The 13,910-nt window shown below is 48.7% G+C and overlaps 1 protein-coding gene across 7 annotated transcripts in view; it reads right to left on the minus strand.

Annotated features, from left to right (window-relative positions):
- The window catches only part of sox6 (SRY-box transcription factor 6), a 166,047-nt gene that overhangs the window by 37,529 nt on the left and 114,608 nt on the right, over positions 1 to 13,910 (minus strand). For 5 of the 7 annotated variants that reach the window (XM_076287878.1, XM_076287873.1, XM_076287880.1 and 2 more), the window contains 2 exons: positions 9,354 to 9,477; positions 3,282 to 3,361 (listed from right to left, as the gene is read on the minus strand). In XM_076287878.1, the coding sequence (XP_076143993.1) occupies positions 3,282 to 3,361; positions 9,354 to 9,477 (204 nt within the window). The remainder of the gene's footprint in view (positions 1 to 3,281; positions 3,362 to 9,353; positions 9,478 to 13,910) is intronic. The other 2 variants (XM_076287879.1, XM_076287876.1) reach the window with 1 other exon arrangement.

Consider the following 13,910-nt stretch of genomic DNA (forward strand, 5'->3'; position numbering starts at 1 on the left):
TCCCTACACACACACACACACACACACACACACACACCCCATGACTGTTATGACAAGTGGAGATGGTGAGCGGGTGCGTGGCTGACATTAAGACTGGCAGAGTGGCGAGCGGATGGCTGCACACGTTACCACCATCGCATTGTGGAAATTAAATTCCCCAACAAGCCCTGTTTTTCCCCTGTATATACTCCTCAACCTAAACGGAGTAAATGGCTGAAAATGATAACTTGCCAGGATGCTGACAAGCGGGGAGATCTTTTAATTAGACAGACGCGGCAGGCTGGCGATACGCTTGGGGGGGTGGACCACCCCCACCACACACACACACACCCCTGGCACGGGAGGATAAGCGGGGGTGCGTCAGGTAAGGGGTCGGGGGTTGCCCGCTGAGGCGCGAGCACCAGTCTCACACTGATACAGTCCTGACCAATCAATCACGCTTCACACACTCCCATCCTCTCACTCCCCCAACATAAACACCCCTCATTAACAGTGACCCGTGATCCTCCGTACAGGCAGCAAGACACATTAGCACACCCTGTAAATGTGCACTCAGTGAGCAGATCACACTGGTAAAGATGGAGTGGCTAACACGCAATAGCTGTGCGCTGGGTATGGGGCGTAGAAAGAGCCCTGCATCTCTCCCTCTCACAGGATCATCAGACAGAAGTAGCGTGAGGGCACAGATGTAGCATCCAGCATTCTGCACGCTAACAGTCACACAAGGTCTGGTTTCATGCCCCTTCTCCGCTAAATTACATATTTTAACAGCGTCTATGTGCTGTTGTTCTCCCTTTAAAAGGAGTGTTTTGTCTGCCACTTTAGTCCTCGGTTGACTCCGACACACAAACACATACCCACACACATAAACACACACACACACAATAGAAATGCCTGTGTGTGTGTGTTGGCCCAGCTGTTTATCTGTCAGGCCGTGCAGTCTGATAGAGACTAGCAGCTAACGATACTATCACCATGGTGAGTATGAATTTAATCATCTCCATCTCCGGCGTGATATGTGATATTATGTTTTAATCATTCCACTTCGTGGTGCTTTGTAGAGGAAGGCATGGCGGTCACATGATGTGTTGATCGTCAGAGAAAAGGGCATGTTTGACTTGCAGGGGCTGTTTTAAGGGGGTCTCTGTGCAAAGCAAATAGCAGCCGCATGGCGAAATATACTACCAGCGGACGGCTTCAATTAATAGGAATGCACCTCTTTTTTGTTTACTGTGCTCCGTAAAGGTCGGCGAGTCATGGTCTTGGGGCTCCGTTCTAGTCCATTCCCAGGGTTAAACACATTATCTGAATTAATGGCTGGAACTCCTCAGCCTTCGGATATACTGCTATCCCAGCCTCGGAGTGACCCGATGCGCCGCTATAAATAGATGCGAGGGGATAGAGTCGTACCATCATTCCCTGCAAAAGGCCCTGCACATAGGCTATAGGCTATTTGAACACACACAGCAACAAGCATGTGCACTCAGTTTTAAGTGACAGTCATGAATTAACATAAATGCCACACAGAGAAATGGTGCTGTCTTTTTCTATTGTGTTTTTTCTCTCTCTCTAAACTCTCTGTTGCTCTTAACTGACAAACGCAAAATGAAGCCACATACACAGTGTAATACAAATACTTGAAGACCACGCAAATACACACACACACACCCACAGACTGACACGCACACACATGCACACACACGCACGCGTGCCTCCGAAACATGAGCAGACGCATCCCACACCTTCCTGGTAGTTGATTGTTCTTCCCAGAGCTGTGTGATAAAGGAGACCTTTCCAAGCCCAGCTGCAGCATTGTTAGGACTTGCCAAGGCTCATTAAGGCTGAGAGCGATAAGCTCTGAAGGACAAATTGTGCTCATGTATCAGGCAGAGGGGAAAAAGTTGCATGATGCTTCTTCTCTCTCTCTCTCTGTCTCTTTCTCTCTCTCTCTCTCTCTCTCTCTCTCTCTCCCTGTGTCTGCATTGCACAACTCCACAGCCTTTGTTTTGCCACAAGCCCTCGCTATCAGAGAGCTTAATGCCTAATTGCTATCAACAGTTTACTGACTTTGTTGACAAAACAACTGCATAGACCAAAGTAGGACTTGAAAAGAGTTTTCTCTATCTCTCTGTCTCTCTTGCTCTTTCCCCCTGCTGCCTCACTCCCTCTCTCCTTCCTCTTTGTTTCAGAGGAAGGACTCTCAGGAAGTGCCTCGTCCCCTCCTCCTCGAGACCCCTTGGCCCGGGAAGTTTCAGGAAAACTTAAATATTTATCACGCCGCTCTTTTCAAAGGCCTCCCATCCATCTTCATTCTTCAGCGGGGCTGCGAGGGCTCACTTTGATAATTTCACCAGTGAGCAGCCAAGAATAATGACATTAGTGTAATCGTACAGAGGCCTCCGCTTCCCAAAGCCATTCCCAGCATTTGTTATGTAAATATAACGTGATGAAAGCGAGTGGGGGAAAACATATTGTCAATTTGGAAACAAAAAGAGAGCGCGCTCACAGGCTCACAGCAGGCCAAGTAATAGTGCTGATTAGGATGGTAATGAGACACACGGTGCATCGCAGATAGCGATCTATATTACAGTAAGTGCTTATTGCCTGGAGTTAGCCTCCGACTCCGGTTCACGGCCGTAACGGGCTCCCTGAGAACACTCTCCTGGTGGTGCCTAAGGGCCGCTGGAATCTCTCCCAAAATTCACTCCTCTCTCTCTCTTTCTCTCTCTCTCTAACTCTGTCTATCTAACAGCTCTGCTTTCACATTTACCACCTCACACTCTGCATTGCCTTACAGTTCAGTGCCCTGTGCTGCCTTCACACCACAGAAGACTGCACTCACACTGGACACACACACACACACACACACACACACACACACACACACACACACACACACACACACACACACACAATGCATGACATAAACAGCCGTTAGCATTACACAGAACAGGCCATGCAAGCAACCCAGTTCCATTTTGTGTCGCTGCGCAGCCCCTCCTGATTGGTTTAGCAGAGGGCTCTCCTCTTGGGAAACCAGCAGGGCTAATCCCACCTGCCATAACCATTATCCTCATAACTACACTCTCCGCAGTAACTATGGGGTTAAGTTCTTCCTTAAAATGGCTAAATTACACGTGTAAGGTGTTAAGTTGGTGAGGGCTGACTCCCAAGCATTATTTAGCGTGCCGGCTCATTATTTAGCATACAGCTGGTTTTTTGCCGTGTATAGCGCCCAAGGGTTGGCAACGTGCCTGCACATTCTTTGTTGTTGCACATACCTGAAGCTGCAGAGGGTTGAGTCCTGACGCGGCGGCAGCTGCCATTGTGGATGGAATGAACTGCACCGGGTAGTTATCACCTGTCGAGGAGGAGAAGGGGAGGAGAAGGGGGGTAGGGGGTGGGAGGAGGGCAGAACAATGCACACAGGTTGAGACAATGAGCGGCCCAACGGCGGCCAGGCAAGTGCCAACACGGCCCTGGAGCCGCCTTCACCCAGCCTCGGCTCCCAGCCCAAACATCTGCACCAACAAAAGATTCAGCTGGGCACACCAGAGGCAGGATTACTGAGGAACGTATCTCCTTTCTCTTCCTCTCTCTTTTACTCTTACTCTCTATCTCTCTCTCTCTCTTCCCCACTCTCTCTCTCTCGCTCAATCTCCTCTTTTTCCCTCTCTCTCACTCTGTCTCTATTTCTATCTCTGGCCTTTTCTATTCTCTATTCTTTTCATTTTTTAAAGTTCTTGCATTCTGCAGTCTTGTTGTATCCTTTCAAGAAAATAAACAACCATCAGTTCATTGCAAATTGGCAAGTTAAAAACAGTTTTTTATCCTCCTCTCCTCATGTGACTGTTGCATACTTGTGTGGTGCTACTGCTTGGGTTTCACAGAAGAGGTGGTGTGTTCTCCATGCCACTGTAAACACAACTCTCATTTGTCCTACATGCCATTGTCTGTCTCATTGTGTGGCTTCTGGCGTGAGCGAGCCAAAAAAGTGCTACTTCAACAGGTCACAACAAGCAAAGCACTTTACAAAGTCACAGAAGGAGATCAGGAAAGACATGATTTGTTCTTTTATCACAACAACATTTAACCAGAGAGCTACGAGAATTTCAAAACAATAGCTGTGTTGAACATTTTATCATCTTATCGCAACACATCAGGAAAGTGGAATCTAAGACACAAAGGGGAGACGGTAGTTAAACCTGATACAGATACAAGTGGAAAGCATTTGCTCTAAAGAGAGGGAGATAGAGAGAGAGAGAGAATAAGAGGAGGAAAAGGGAAGAAAAAGAAAAGGAGAGAGAGGAGAGAAAATGAAGCAGAAGGGGAAAGTATGTTTTCATCCCTGGGCTGTGTGAGTAACTTGGTAAAGAAATCCTTTCACTGCTCAGCACATTGTGGTCAGAGGTGGGGGTGTGTGTGGGAGGGTGAGGGGTGTAGGGGGCTGGTGGTGGATCCGACGAGGACGGCGGAGGGCTGACTGAAGCGTGCCTTCTGAAGAAGAGAATTGGCCCCGATTCAGACACCACTTTCGCCTGTCACTTCTCCACACAAACATATGGAGGCATTAAGCCACAGGCATGAGGGGAGGGAAACGTATATACCTTCTCCACTTTTTTTCCTCCCTCCCTCCCTTGTGCGCCTCCCAATCTTGTCCAGCGCAGCACATTGTGATGCAGTCTGGATATTCAATCCTGTGCCACGGGCCAGAGGAGCTGCGAGCCACGCAATTGATGTGATTTTCAAACAGTGTCATGAGAGAAGTGAAGTGAGGGTCATTACTGTCCAATACGCCGCCCACCCCCTCCCCTCTCTCTCTTTCGTTGGACTACTTCTTTATTCTCACCCCCTACCACCCAACCCCATTCCCACAGAGAGGTCTCTTTTCCACTTTCTCACCACTCTCTTCTCATAACCGGACGAGTGATTGCCTCCTCTCTGTCAGCGGTGGCTGTGTGCGGTCAGCAGTGTCATGTGAGACCAGGGGTGTGTCAGATGCCAGGCGAGGACACTGCAGTGGCCAGGGGGAAGGAGGACGGGCACTGTCCAGGGCAGAGTCAGGCGTGCGGCCAGACAGCTGTGTGCATGTGTGTGGAAGTGAGGCTGCTCTAAAAGGAGTACCACTGAGGTCCGGGGTGGGGCTGCCCTCAGAGCCATCCTTCCTCCCTTACATGCTAGATGCCACCAACAGCCTCATGGCAGAGAACCACTGGGATGGAGGAGTTTTCCAAAACCTCATGAGAATTGACAGAACCGACAGTCTCTCCAATCCCAATGTACTCACAAAACAGTAACAAAAATGTTGTGTGAATTCACTGTGCCTCCCAGCAGAGTCTAACCTGAGATCACTGTGACCCTCACTGGTAAATTTCAGTCAGGTATCATGCCAAAAAGATTCAGTCTGGTGAAGTGGATCCTCTTGGTGGCCCCTCTTCTTTAAGGCTGGCACAGGGCACTACAGCTGGTGCTTGAGGAGGCGAGAGCATGCCAGCCTAATGAAAGGTGGAGGAGAGCGAGGGAGGAATATTAGGAGATCGCTCCCTCCGAGGGCACTCAGTGTTGGACCACCTGGTGCCAAGGGCAAGAGCTCTTCGCATTCTCCATGGCAAAGGAGACATCGTTTAAAGGCAAACTTTGACTTGAGAGACAGTGGATAAGCTGAAACTTTGGGCGGAGAGCAAATAATTAATTTGCATGTCATCCTTTTTGCGAGTCAATTAAATAAATAAGTCAAAAGCGGCTTTTACAGTGCCACAGATAACAAGGTTGTCATGGAGAGACTACAAGGTAATAACAAAATGAAAGGAACTGATCTTTTAAGGCAGAGAGAGAGAGAGAGAGAGAGAGAGAGAAGCTGGGAAAGTGCATTCATGCACAACCTCAGAGCGTCAGACCCAAGGCTAAGCAGATATATCGGCATCCTGGCATCTCCTGCGGCGGAAAGTCAATAAGGCATTGTGGCCTCATCACAGCTGAAAGAGTCCGGCCGGAGGATCCATTCCAGAGCCCCATTACGGCACGCGCCTCTGTCTTTATGCACACAGACAGTGGGGGTGTCACAGCGGCTCCTGCCTGCGTCGGGAAAAAAGGATGACCCTGCGGATGGGTCTGGAGGCCACTGATGTTGCTCAGGCCATTGAGCACAGTGTGTGGGGCGGATGTAGTGGCACAGCGTGGCGGGGCGAGGGGCCATCAGCACTGGGCCCTGTCCTGCCCATGCCCACTCAGCAGTGCCGAGAACATGGGGCACCAAGCAATAGAGCCGTCCTTTATGCCCAGCGATCGTCCGATTGGAGATTATGTACAGAGGGGGTCGGGAATAACCGAATTGGCCTGCACAAACAGAGCTGTTTTCCAGAAGCTTCTTTTCCTTTCTTTCTTCCTTCCTTTATTTTTCCTTTCTCTTTTTTTTGTTTTCATTTGCAAACTTATGAATAATGCAGAAGCTTTACACAAGGCGACCCCTGCTGAAGTCTCCATTATGACTCCTGTTATTTGTACTAAAACATTTTCCATGTCAAACATATTAGAAAAAAAAAATCAAACTGGCGAAATAATCCCCTCAGGCTCCCTGTTCAGGCTGTCATGCCTCTGTAGTTCCAAAATAGCTGACTTTCCCTCTCATCCCCGCCTTTATAGTTAATTTATTAGCTGCTCTACCACACCCTATAATGTTCTGCTACTCACCTGCTGACTACAGAACCTTTTTTCCCTTCTCTATTTTAATGTCTCTCTTTCTCCCTCTCTCTTGTACTTGTTCCTCATCTCTCTGTTGCAGTGTTTTTGATGAGGTGCTGACATGTGTTCCTCAAAGCACCTTGTGTGCAGACAAAAGCAGGGCTAGGGCTTTCCCCTCAGAGCTCACACATAAATTCTCCTCTCAGACATCTCTTTCTCCCTCTCTCTCTCTCTTTTCTCTTGTCGCACTGATTCGCTCGGTGCGATTTCCCAGAGGTCTGCTGCCCGACGTGTCAATAGTTGGCTCAGCTCGTGCTGGGGGGAAAACCCTTGTCTGTGCATTTTTAGTTTACTTCTGTCCAATAGTCAATGTTCAGGATGGAAAAAAAGAGAAACAAAACACAAAAACACACAACGTGACAGAGATTCAACTGCTTGATAGTGTGAAGCCGGGACCCAGGGGCAAGGCCCTGGCTTTAATTTTTAACTACTGTTGCTGAGACTGGCACTTCTGGAGCGCAGCGCGAACAATAAGTCAGACGTGAGACAGGCAGGAGGGTTAGCATCCTGGCAGTGAGTCAATCTGCATGTTGTTGCAATTTCCCTCCAAATTTGATGTTTGGGGATGTGGAATGCTTGCGTGAGGGCGTAAATTCTTTTCTCTGCGCCATACAAAAGAAGTCGGGGAGGCATGCCGAGGCAGGCCAGGGAAGGGAGGTGAGGGGAGGGGAGGGGAGCGGAGGGGAGGCTGGGTCCCTGGGAGCCCTGTGCCCTGCATCCCTCTAGGGGGACACGTGCACCAGGGCCTAAGCTGTAGCTACAGACCTTCTTCTTTTCCTCCGCTGCACCTGGTGGCGGCTCCTGCATCCTCTGATGTTGATATGACCTGACGGTTGACAGTGACTTCTTGTCAAATCCTCTAAAATGAATTTGTCTTTTTTTCCCTTTATTTAGAGTTGTTCATTTAAAGTTTGCTGACATGCAACGTGCTGAATTATATATGATAAGTGAGTATACTTGCATACTCGAAGACTTAAATTTGGTCCAGAAGAGGAATTGTAAATTTCAATTCCTTTAAATAAGGGCAGTTGTTAGGTTGTGTTTCTGTGTGTCAGCTGTTTTATGTTAACAGAGGTCACTTTAAGTGAAAACACAAAGCCAAAAACAGCCCATAGAACCGAGCTAGGAAGCGGTGCCTGGACATGGCTCTGGGAGACTGAGCGTGAGGGGGAGAGGTGGAGGAGCGCACCAGCGCTGGTCGACTCTAAAAAAGTGGCGGTATTGTGTTACCGCCGGCACCCTCAGCAGATTCTTGGATGGATGACGATTACAGCCGACGAGAAGCCGAGACACTTTCATGTTGACATTTTAGTTTACATTCCAGGACTCATATATCCAAACCCATTGTTCGGCTGCCTTGAAGCTGAGCACTCACCAGCCCTGGCTGCGTTTCTGAAGTGACACACTTGATGGTGCACAGCATTAATTGCTTTGACAGGGGAGACCTGATTGTTTTTAGCTCTCAGAGCAGCGCGAGGAGAGGGGGAGGAGGAGAGGGGGAGGAGGTCGAGGTGGGGGAGATGGGTGAGGTGTGTGCATATTGTGAGTTGTTACAGTACAATGAGAGGTCCTGCCCTGTGAAACAGCGGAATGAAAACACATGAAGAAGCTGGCATAACAGGAGATTGAGGGGCTATGAAGACCGTAGGCTGAAGACCTTTAGGCTGAGAGAGGGAGGGGGGAGGAGGAGACAGCCCCCCCCCCCCACCCATAGCTCTGGAAGTGTGTGTGTGTGTGTTTGTGGGGGTTGTATGAGGAGTCTGGCCTTACTAAGATCCACTCAAAATAAAGCTGTGTGACACTCACAATCCAAGCTGTCAAAGCACCCCTGTGTGTGTGTGTGTGTTTGTGTGCGTGTGTGTGTGTGTGTGTGTGTCGGGTTGGGGGCGCTACAGCAGAAATGAGGGAGAGTTTCCTACTGTTGTGAAAGTACACTGCATATTTTTGGTCTTTTTTATCTACTTAGAAGGGCAGAAATAAATTGTTTAGGGGAAAGATACACAAACCCTTTCAACAGCAACTCTGGGCTGTGACCAAAGGTTGTGTTTGTATTCTATTTCGTCAGCCCTGCCACAGCAGGTATGACTGCAAGGCTGTTGGTGCCAGAGCTATTGTTTGGTTCATTGATAACATCCACTCTTATCATCTTGACAGATTCTCTGTGACAAAATGACAAAATGTTTTTCATTCATATACAATGTCTGTTATCTTTTGTTTCAAGATAGCTTTCAGCCATATCGGTCCTGGGAGATTAGAATTTGTATTTTACCAGTGATGTCACTTAATAGCCATAGCTCGAGACATTTAACCAAGCATGACAAACACTCTTGAACTGGTCACACTTCACTCAAGATCTGTATACTGGCCAGAGATCTGTACTCTGGCCAAAGGATGGAGTAGCTATAAAAGAGAGAGAGAAAGAGAGGGAGAGAGAGAGAAGCAAAGAGTAGCAGGACCTTTAACAAGAGGACAATATTTGAATAAGAGGATAAAGTGGCTGAGTACAGCATACAGGTAAGTGTAGGACAGAGAGAGAGAGAGAGAGAGAGAGACTGAGAGAGAGGGAGGGATAAACAGTTAGAGCCACTCAACAGTGCAGGCGCGTGTCATACCTGGCTTGTAGGACATTCCCGGCGGGAAGAGGAATCCCTGCTGGGCGGCGGCGGCAGCAGCCAGAGTGCGCTGGTCGTGTGGAAAAATGGGGATCATGAGCGGAGGCATGTGACCCTGGACCTGCTGAAGACAGAGAGAGAGGAGATCAGACGCCTGGCTAACGCATGCTGACAGCGGGCCTCGTCGAGCACCCAGGGCCTGCGTGTGGACCGCACAATACCCCGCGCCTGCCTCAGCTGCTCCTAATCCCCCCGCCAATCGCACATTATCACATCAAAGAGCCCAACGCTGCACACTGTTTGCCCTGCCTGATCCAAGGTGCGGCATGCCGGATAAGGGCTCATTCTCAAGCCATTCTGCCTCGGCGTTATCAGTGATTTCCCTGCGTTACTTCTGCCAAATAGACTTGTAAAAGTAATTGTTGACATAACAGGTTTTTCTTTTTTTTCTCGATTGAAAGTATATAACCCTTTTTTCAGGCGTCTCTCCCCATTAAAAGGGAAAAAAATGTGGCATAGACAAAAATGAGTCCAACATTTTTTTAAATCCTCTGGCCCCTGAAAACCTCTTTTCCTTCTTTGGGCTAGTTCACAATGAGATGTAGCCTGGTTGAACCGCTAAGTCTGCGAGAGCGCTCAAGCCTTGGCTGCCTGCGGCCTGTGACAGAATACTAGTGAATGAAGCGCTGCACCAATAGGACACTCCGGCGAGTCCGAACATAAAACATCCTGTGCGCTGCGTGGTGGAGAACAGGTGAGATTCTCGTCACCGAGCATGATTTGAGCCCGCGCGTCTCCTCCGGTCCTGTCGTGCTGTGTGGGGTGGGAGGGGTGCAGAGGGGTCACAGTGGGGGAGCGCTCCGCTGTCTTGCCAACATCACTGACTGACAGGAAAAGACCCTCACAGATATACTGCCTCTGTCTCATATTTTTGGAAGATCATTTATGCAGACGATAAAAGCCCCGGCAGCCTGGGTAATTTACGGCATGTGCTCCGAGTGCCGATTTTTTTTTTTTACAAAGAGAGGCAGCGAGACGCACAGAGCCTCAAAAGTCCCCCCTTTCTCATCTGTTTGCGATATTTCATTTTAACATGGAGGCCGATGTAACGGCACACGCGCCCTCTTTTCGACGCGCACCAGTAATCAGCAATCATGTTGAGTATCACAGATAGAGAAAGTGAAAAGGAGAATGATGATGTGAACACTTATTTGGTGTGTGTGTGTGTGTGTGTGGGGGGGGGGGGGGGGTGGCTGCTATGGCTTTTTGATTTCCAGAGGGCCCACAGTGCAGGGCCCTCGGGGTCAGGCTGCATGCAGAGACCTGAGACTGGTGGGCAATCTGCCTGTCATCCCCTGCTTCCTGCAGGGCTCTGATCGGCTGCATGAGCGATGTGCTACCGTGAGCCTGAATGCTCATGATCCCTGGCCAGCGCCAATCTGTACTGGACCGGACTGCACCGCACTCAGCCAGGCAGCCAGCACACCTCTGGGGAGCCCGTCTGGTAAACAGGTTCATGGAGGTCAGTGGCCCCAACATAAACACTTAACAGAGCGTTTCTCCATTCATTCCCCTCTTTTAAAATCAAGCCGGCAATGAAAAGCATGGGGCCTGGGTGCAATTATAGCTGCTGCAGTGGGCCATGAAATCAACCTGCTTTGAGCAATGACTTTTTCTCCATGTTTGCGATCAGATCTGCTTGTGATATCCACATTTTTCTCCTCCTCCACCACCAGCCCCCTCCCTCGTCGTCTCTCTATATGCATGCTCTCTCGGCATGGCTGAGCTGCTCCAACTCCCCCAGCACATAACTAGGCCTCAGCAGCCCTTCATCGATCCAGCCAAGAGTGAGTTTTGCTAAGCAAAAATAAATAACATCCTGGGCCTGTACTTTTTCTCTTTTTTTATTTTGGAGTGCAACTATCAAAGTAACATTGCAAAAGAATGAGGCTGAGAAGAATCGAGTAAACATTTTTTTTTTTCGCTTTTCAATCTGAAAGGTATTACTTTAAATATGCTGTGTTTTTGAAAAAAGTACATTTATTAACCTTTAGGGTCATTCTACAAAATAAACGCTGCTTCACAGGAATCTGTCAAATTTCTATTAAAAAATACTGTAAACATAAAGAAATAGTAATCGTATTACTAATGGAGAAGAAAGAGGCAGCTTTACAGAGAAGCTGGGCACAGCAGTGGAGTAATTATAAGGCTAAAAAACACAGAGGATGTAAGACAGACACCCTGATAGGCATCTAAATTCCTATCATCCCTTGGGTTATAAAAGGTCAGTCACATGCATAATTGTGATAAACTTTAGACACATTAAACTAGCAAAATAAATCTGCCCAAAGCCAGGCCACAGAGAACAGCTGTTTTATAAATGGAGCCAGATCACATTTATTCCCCCACATCTCAGCTTCCCTCATTTAGAACACTTGCTTTACTTAGTGTCAGGCTCTCTTTCAACTTCTCTATCTCTATTATTTATTATACGATTTATTAACTACTTATTGTCTATATATCTATCTACTTGTAATTCAGCCCATCTATCTTCATTTCTTTGTATTTACAAACAAAAAATAAAACACTTGAATATTTCAAATTGAAATATCAATGAGGAGAATAGCTTTGGTGAATATAATAAATGCATCACAAAACCATAATAGAAATAAATATGATAAAAATAAGAACTGTTTAAGATGTCAGTGACAGCACGTCAGTGACAGATAATAAAAGGATTTTGCCAGTCAAAGGGAGTGCACACAGTTTAAATGAAATAGATAGGATGGCACTGGATTGGAGTTGCAGTTGTGATTTGTGGTAATGAGCCCTTTACATTAAACTTTAATTTACACAACCAATGTCAGAGAGAGGGGCCAATCAAATCAGAGGCTTCACAGAGGGGACTAATAGTAAAGCTTATCTTTTCCAGACTGTCAATTAACAGATAGCACAGTGGGTGCTGTGCCGATACATTTATAGATTTAAATATTAGTACAGCTAGCTCGGCTTTGACTGCTGAAGCCTAATGGAAGTAAGTGACTGAGCTCCCGCTCAGACACATTCTGATGAATAACATATCAGCACCAATACAAAATATAGTCCTCTCCCCTTTCCCTCCCGCAGTTTATCTGGGTGTGCCTCTGTGTGTGTGTGTGTGTGTGTGTGTGTGTTTCTCCCCTCTCTCCTGGGCTACTGCTGTAGACAGGCCCATCCAGAGCCAGGCTCTGAAAGAGTAACCCTCAAGTTCATCTGCCAATCGGCTGAGTGCCCAGAATATTTCAATTGGCAGGGTGATCTTCAGGAGTGTGAGAGAATGAAGTGGAGCAGATGTGAGAGTGGGGGTAGAGGTGGGGGGTTGGGGGGATGGGGGGCACACGCGGGCAAGTGTGGGGCACCGTCCTTTCCGCTCCTCATAAATACTGCCCATTGTTGGCCTGGCACCGCGCCCCTTTTGTCTTAGCGCTAAGGCTAAGTGCCGGCTAACGCCATTTCTCGCCATCTGCCCCGTCGCTTCATTAAAGATACATGAATGGGCCTATCTTATGAGGAACAGGTGCTATTGTTTGTCCCCGAAGACTCCCGGGTAAGGATCTAACTCGGAATACTTGAGGAAGAGCATCTGTAGCAATCAGTCAGCCCTGGACTTGGCAGGAGCCCTCCTCTCTGCCGGCGCTCGGCTAAGCAGAGCTCTGGAGTGGGGGAGAGATAGAAAGAGAGCGAGAGAGAGAGAGAGGGAGAGAGGGAGAGGGAGAGGAAGAGAGAGAAGAGAGGCCTCTTCACTCCCGCCCTCACATACATCATCAATTCACATGACCCGATGAAGGCCGCCCTGGCGCACCACACAATCTGTTTCCCCCCTCTCAGTGCAACACGAGTCTGAGAGGCTTTGATTTCTCTTTAAGACCCGCACTTGCATACGCAGGCACGCATAAGTCTGTTTCTCTACAGGCACTAAAATAAGGACCTCATGGGGGGACAGCTGAGGGGACACGCACACACACACACACACACACACACGCAGTCCCTGGACTGGGGGTCTGGAGCACAAGAGGAGGGAGAAAAACGTGAATAAATGGGGGCGTATAGATTAATCAATGTTGTTAGCGGACATGTCGACATCAGCAGTAAGAAGCTGTAATGGTTTAGGACGGTGAGTAATCCCGAGGTCAGCCTCTTCGGGAGGATTCTGGGAGCCGGAATTGACCGCCGAGAGAGGAACAAGTGTGGATGGGGGGTGGTTGGAGCTAGTTGGTGGGTGGGTGGTGCTAGTTGGTGTGTCGCTGTGCTGCTGCCCCTGCTCCTGCCAGCCTGACAGTCCACCCTTCCCCCTCCCTCCCTGGGCACCCCTCAGCTCTGCTGTCCCTCTCCCACGGAGGCCTGCCTGGCCTGGGCTGACCGATGCATCGTGCAGGTGGAGGGGAAATGGAGATGTACAAGCCATTCCAGAGCTCAATAGGGCCCTGTCAGCACCCCTACTCCTCACTGTCTTTTCAGACGTTTTCACAGCGCCCCTGAGACGGCTTGTCCACCCAGCCCCTACACCACCCCCTCCCC

Source organism: Alosa pseudoharengus, unplaced genomic scaffold (genome assembly GCF_046254945.1).
Source record: "Alosa pseudoharengus isolate Yale_2024_CS ecotype anadromous, Long Island Sound unplaced genomic scaffold, YU_APseudo_1.1 YU_APseudo_1.1_scf_16, whole genome shotgun sequence".
NCBI classification, from domain to species: Eukaryota; Metazoa; Chordata; class Actinopteri; order Clupeiformes; family Clupeidae; genus Alosa; species Alosa pseudoharengus.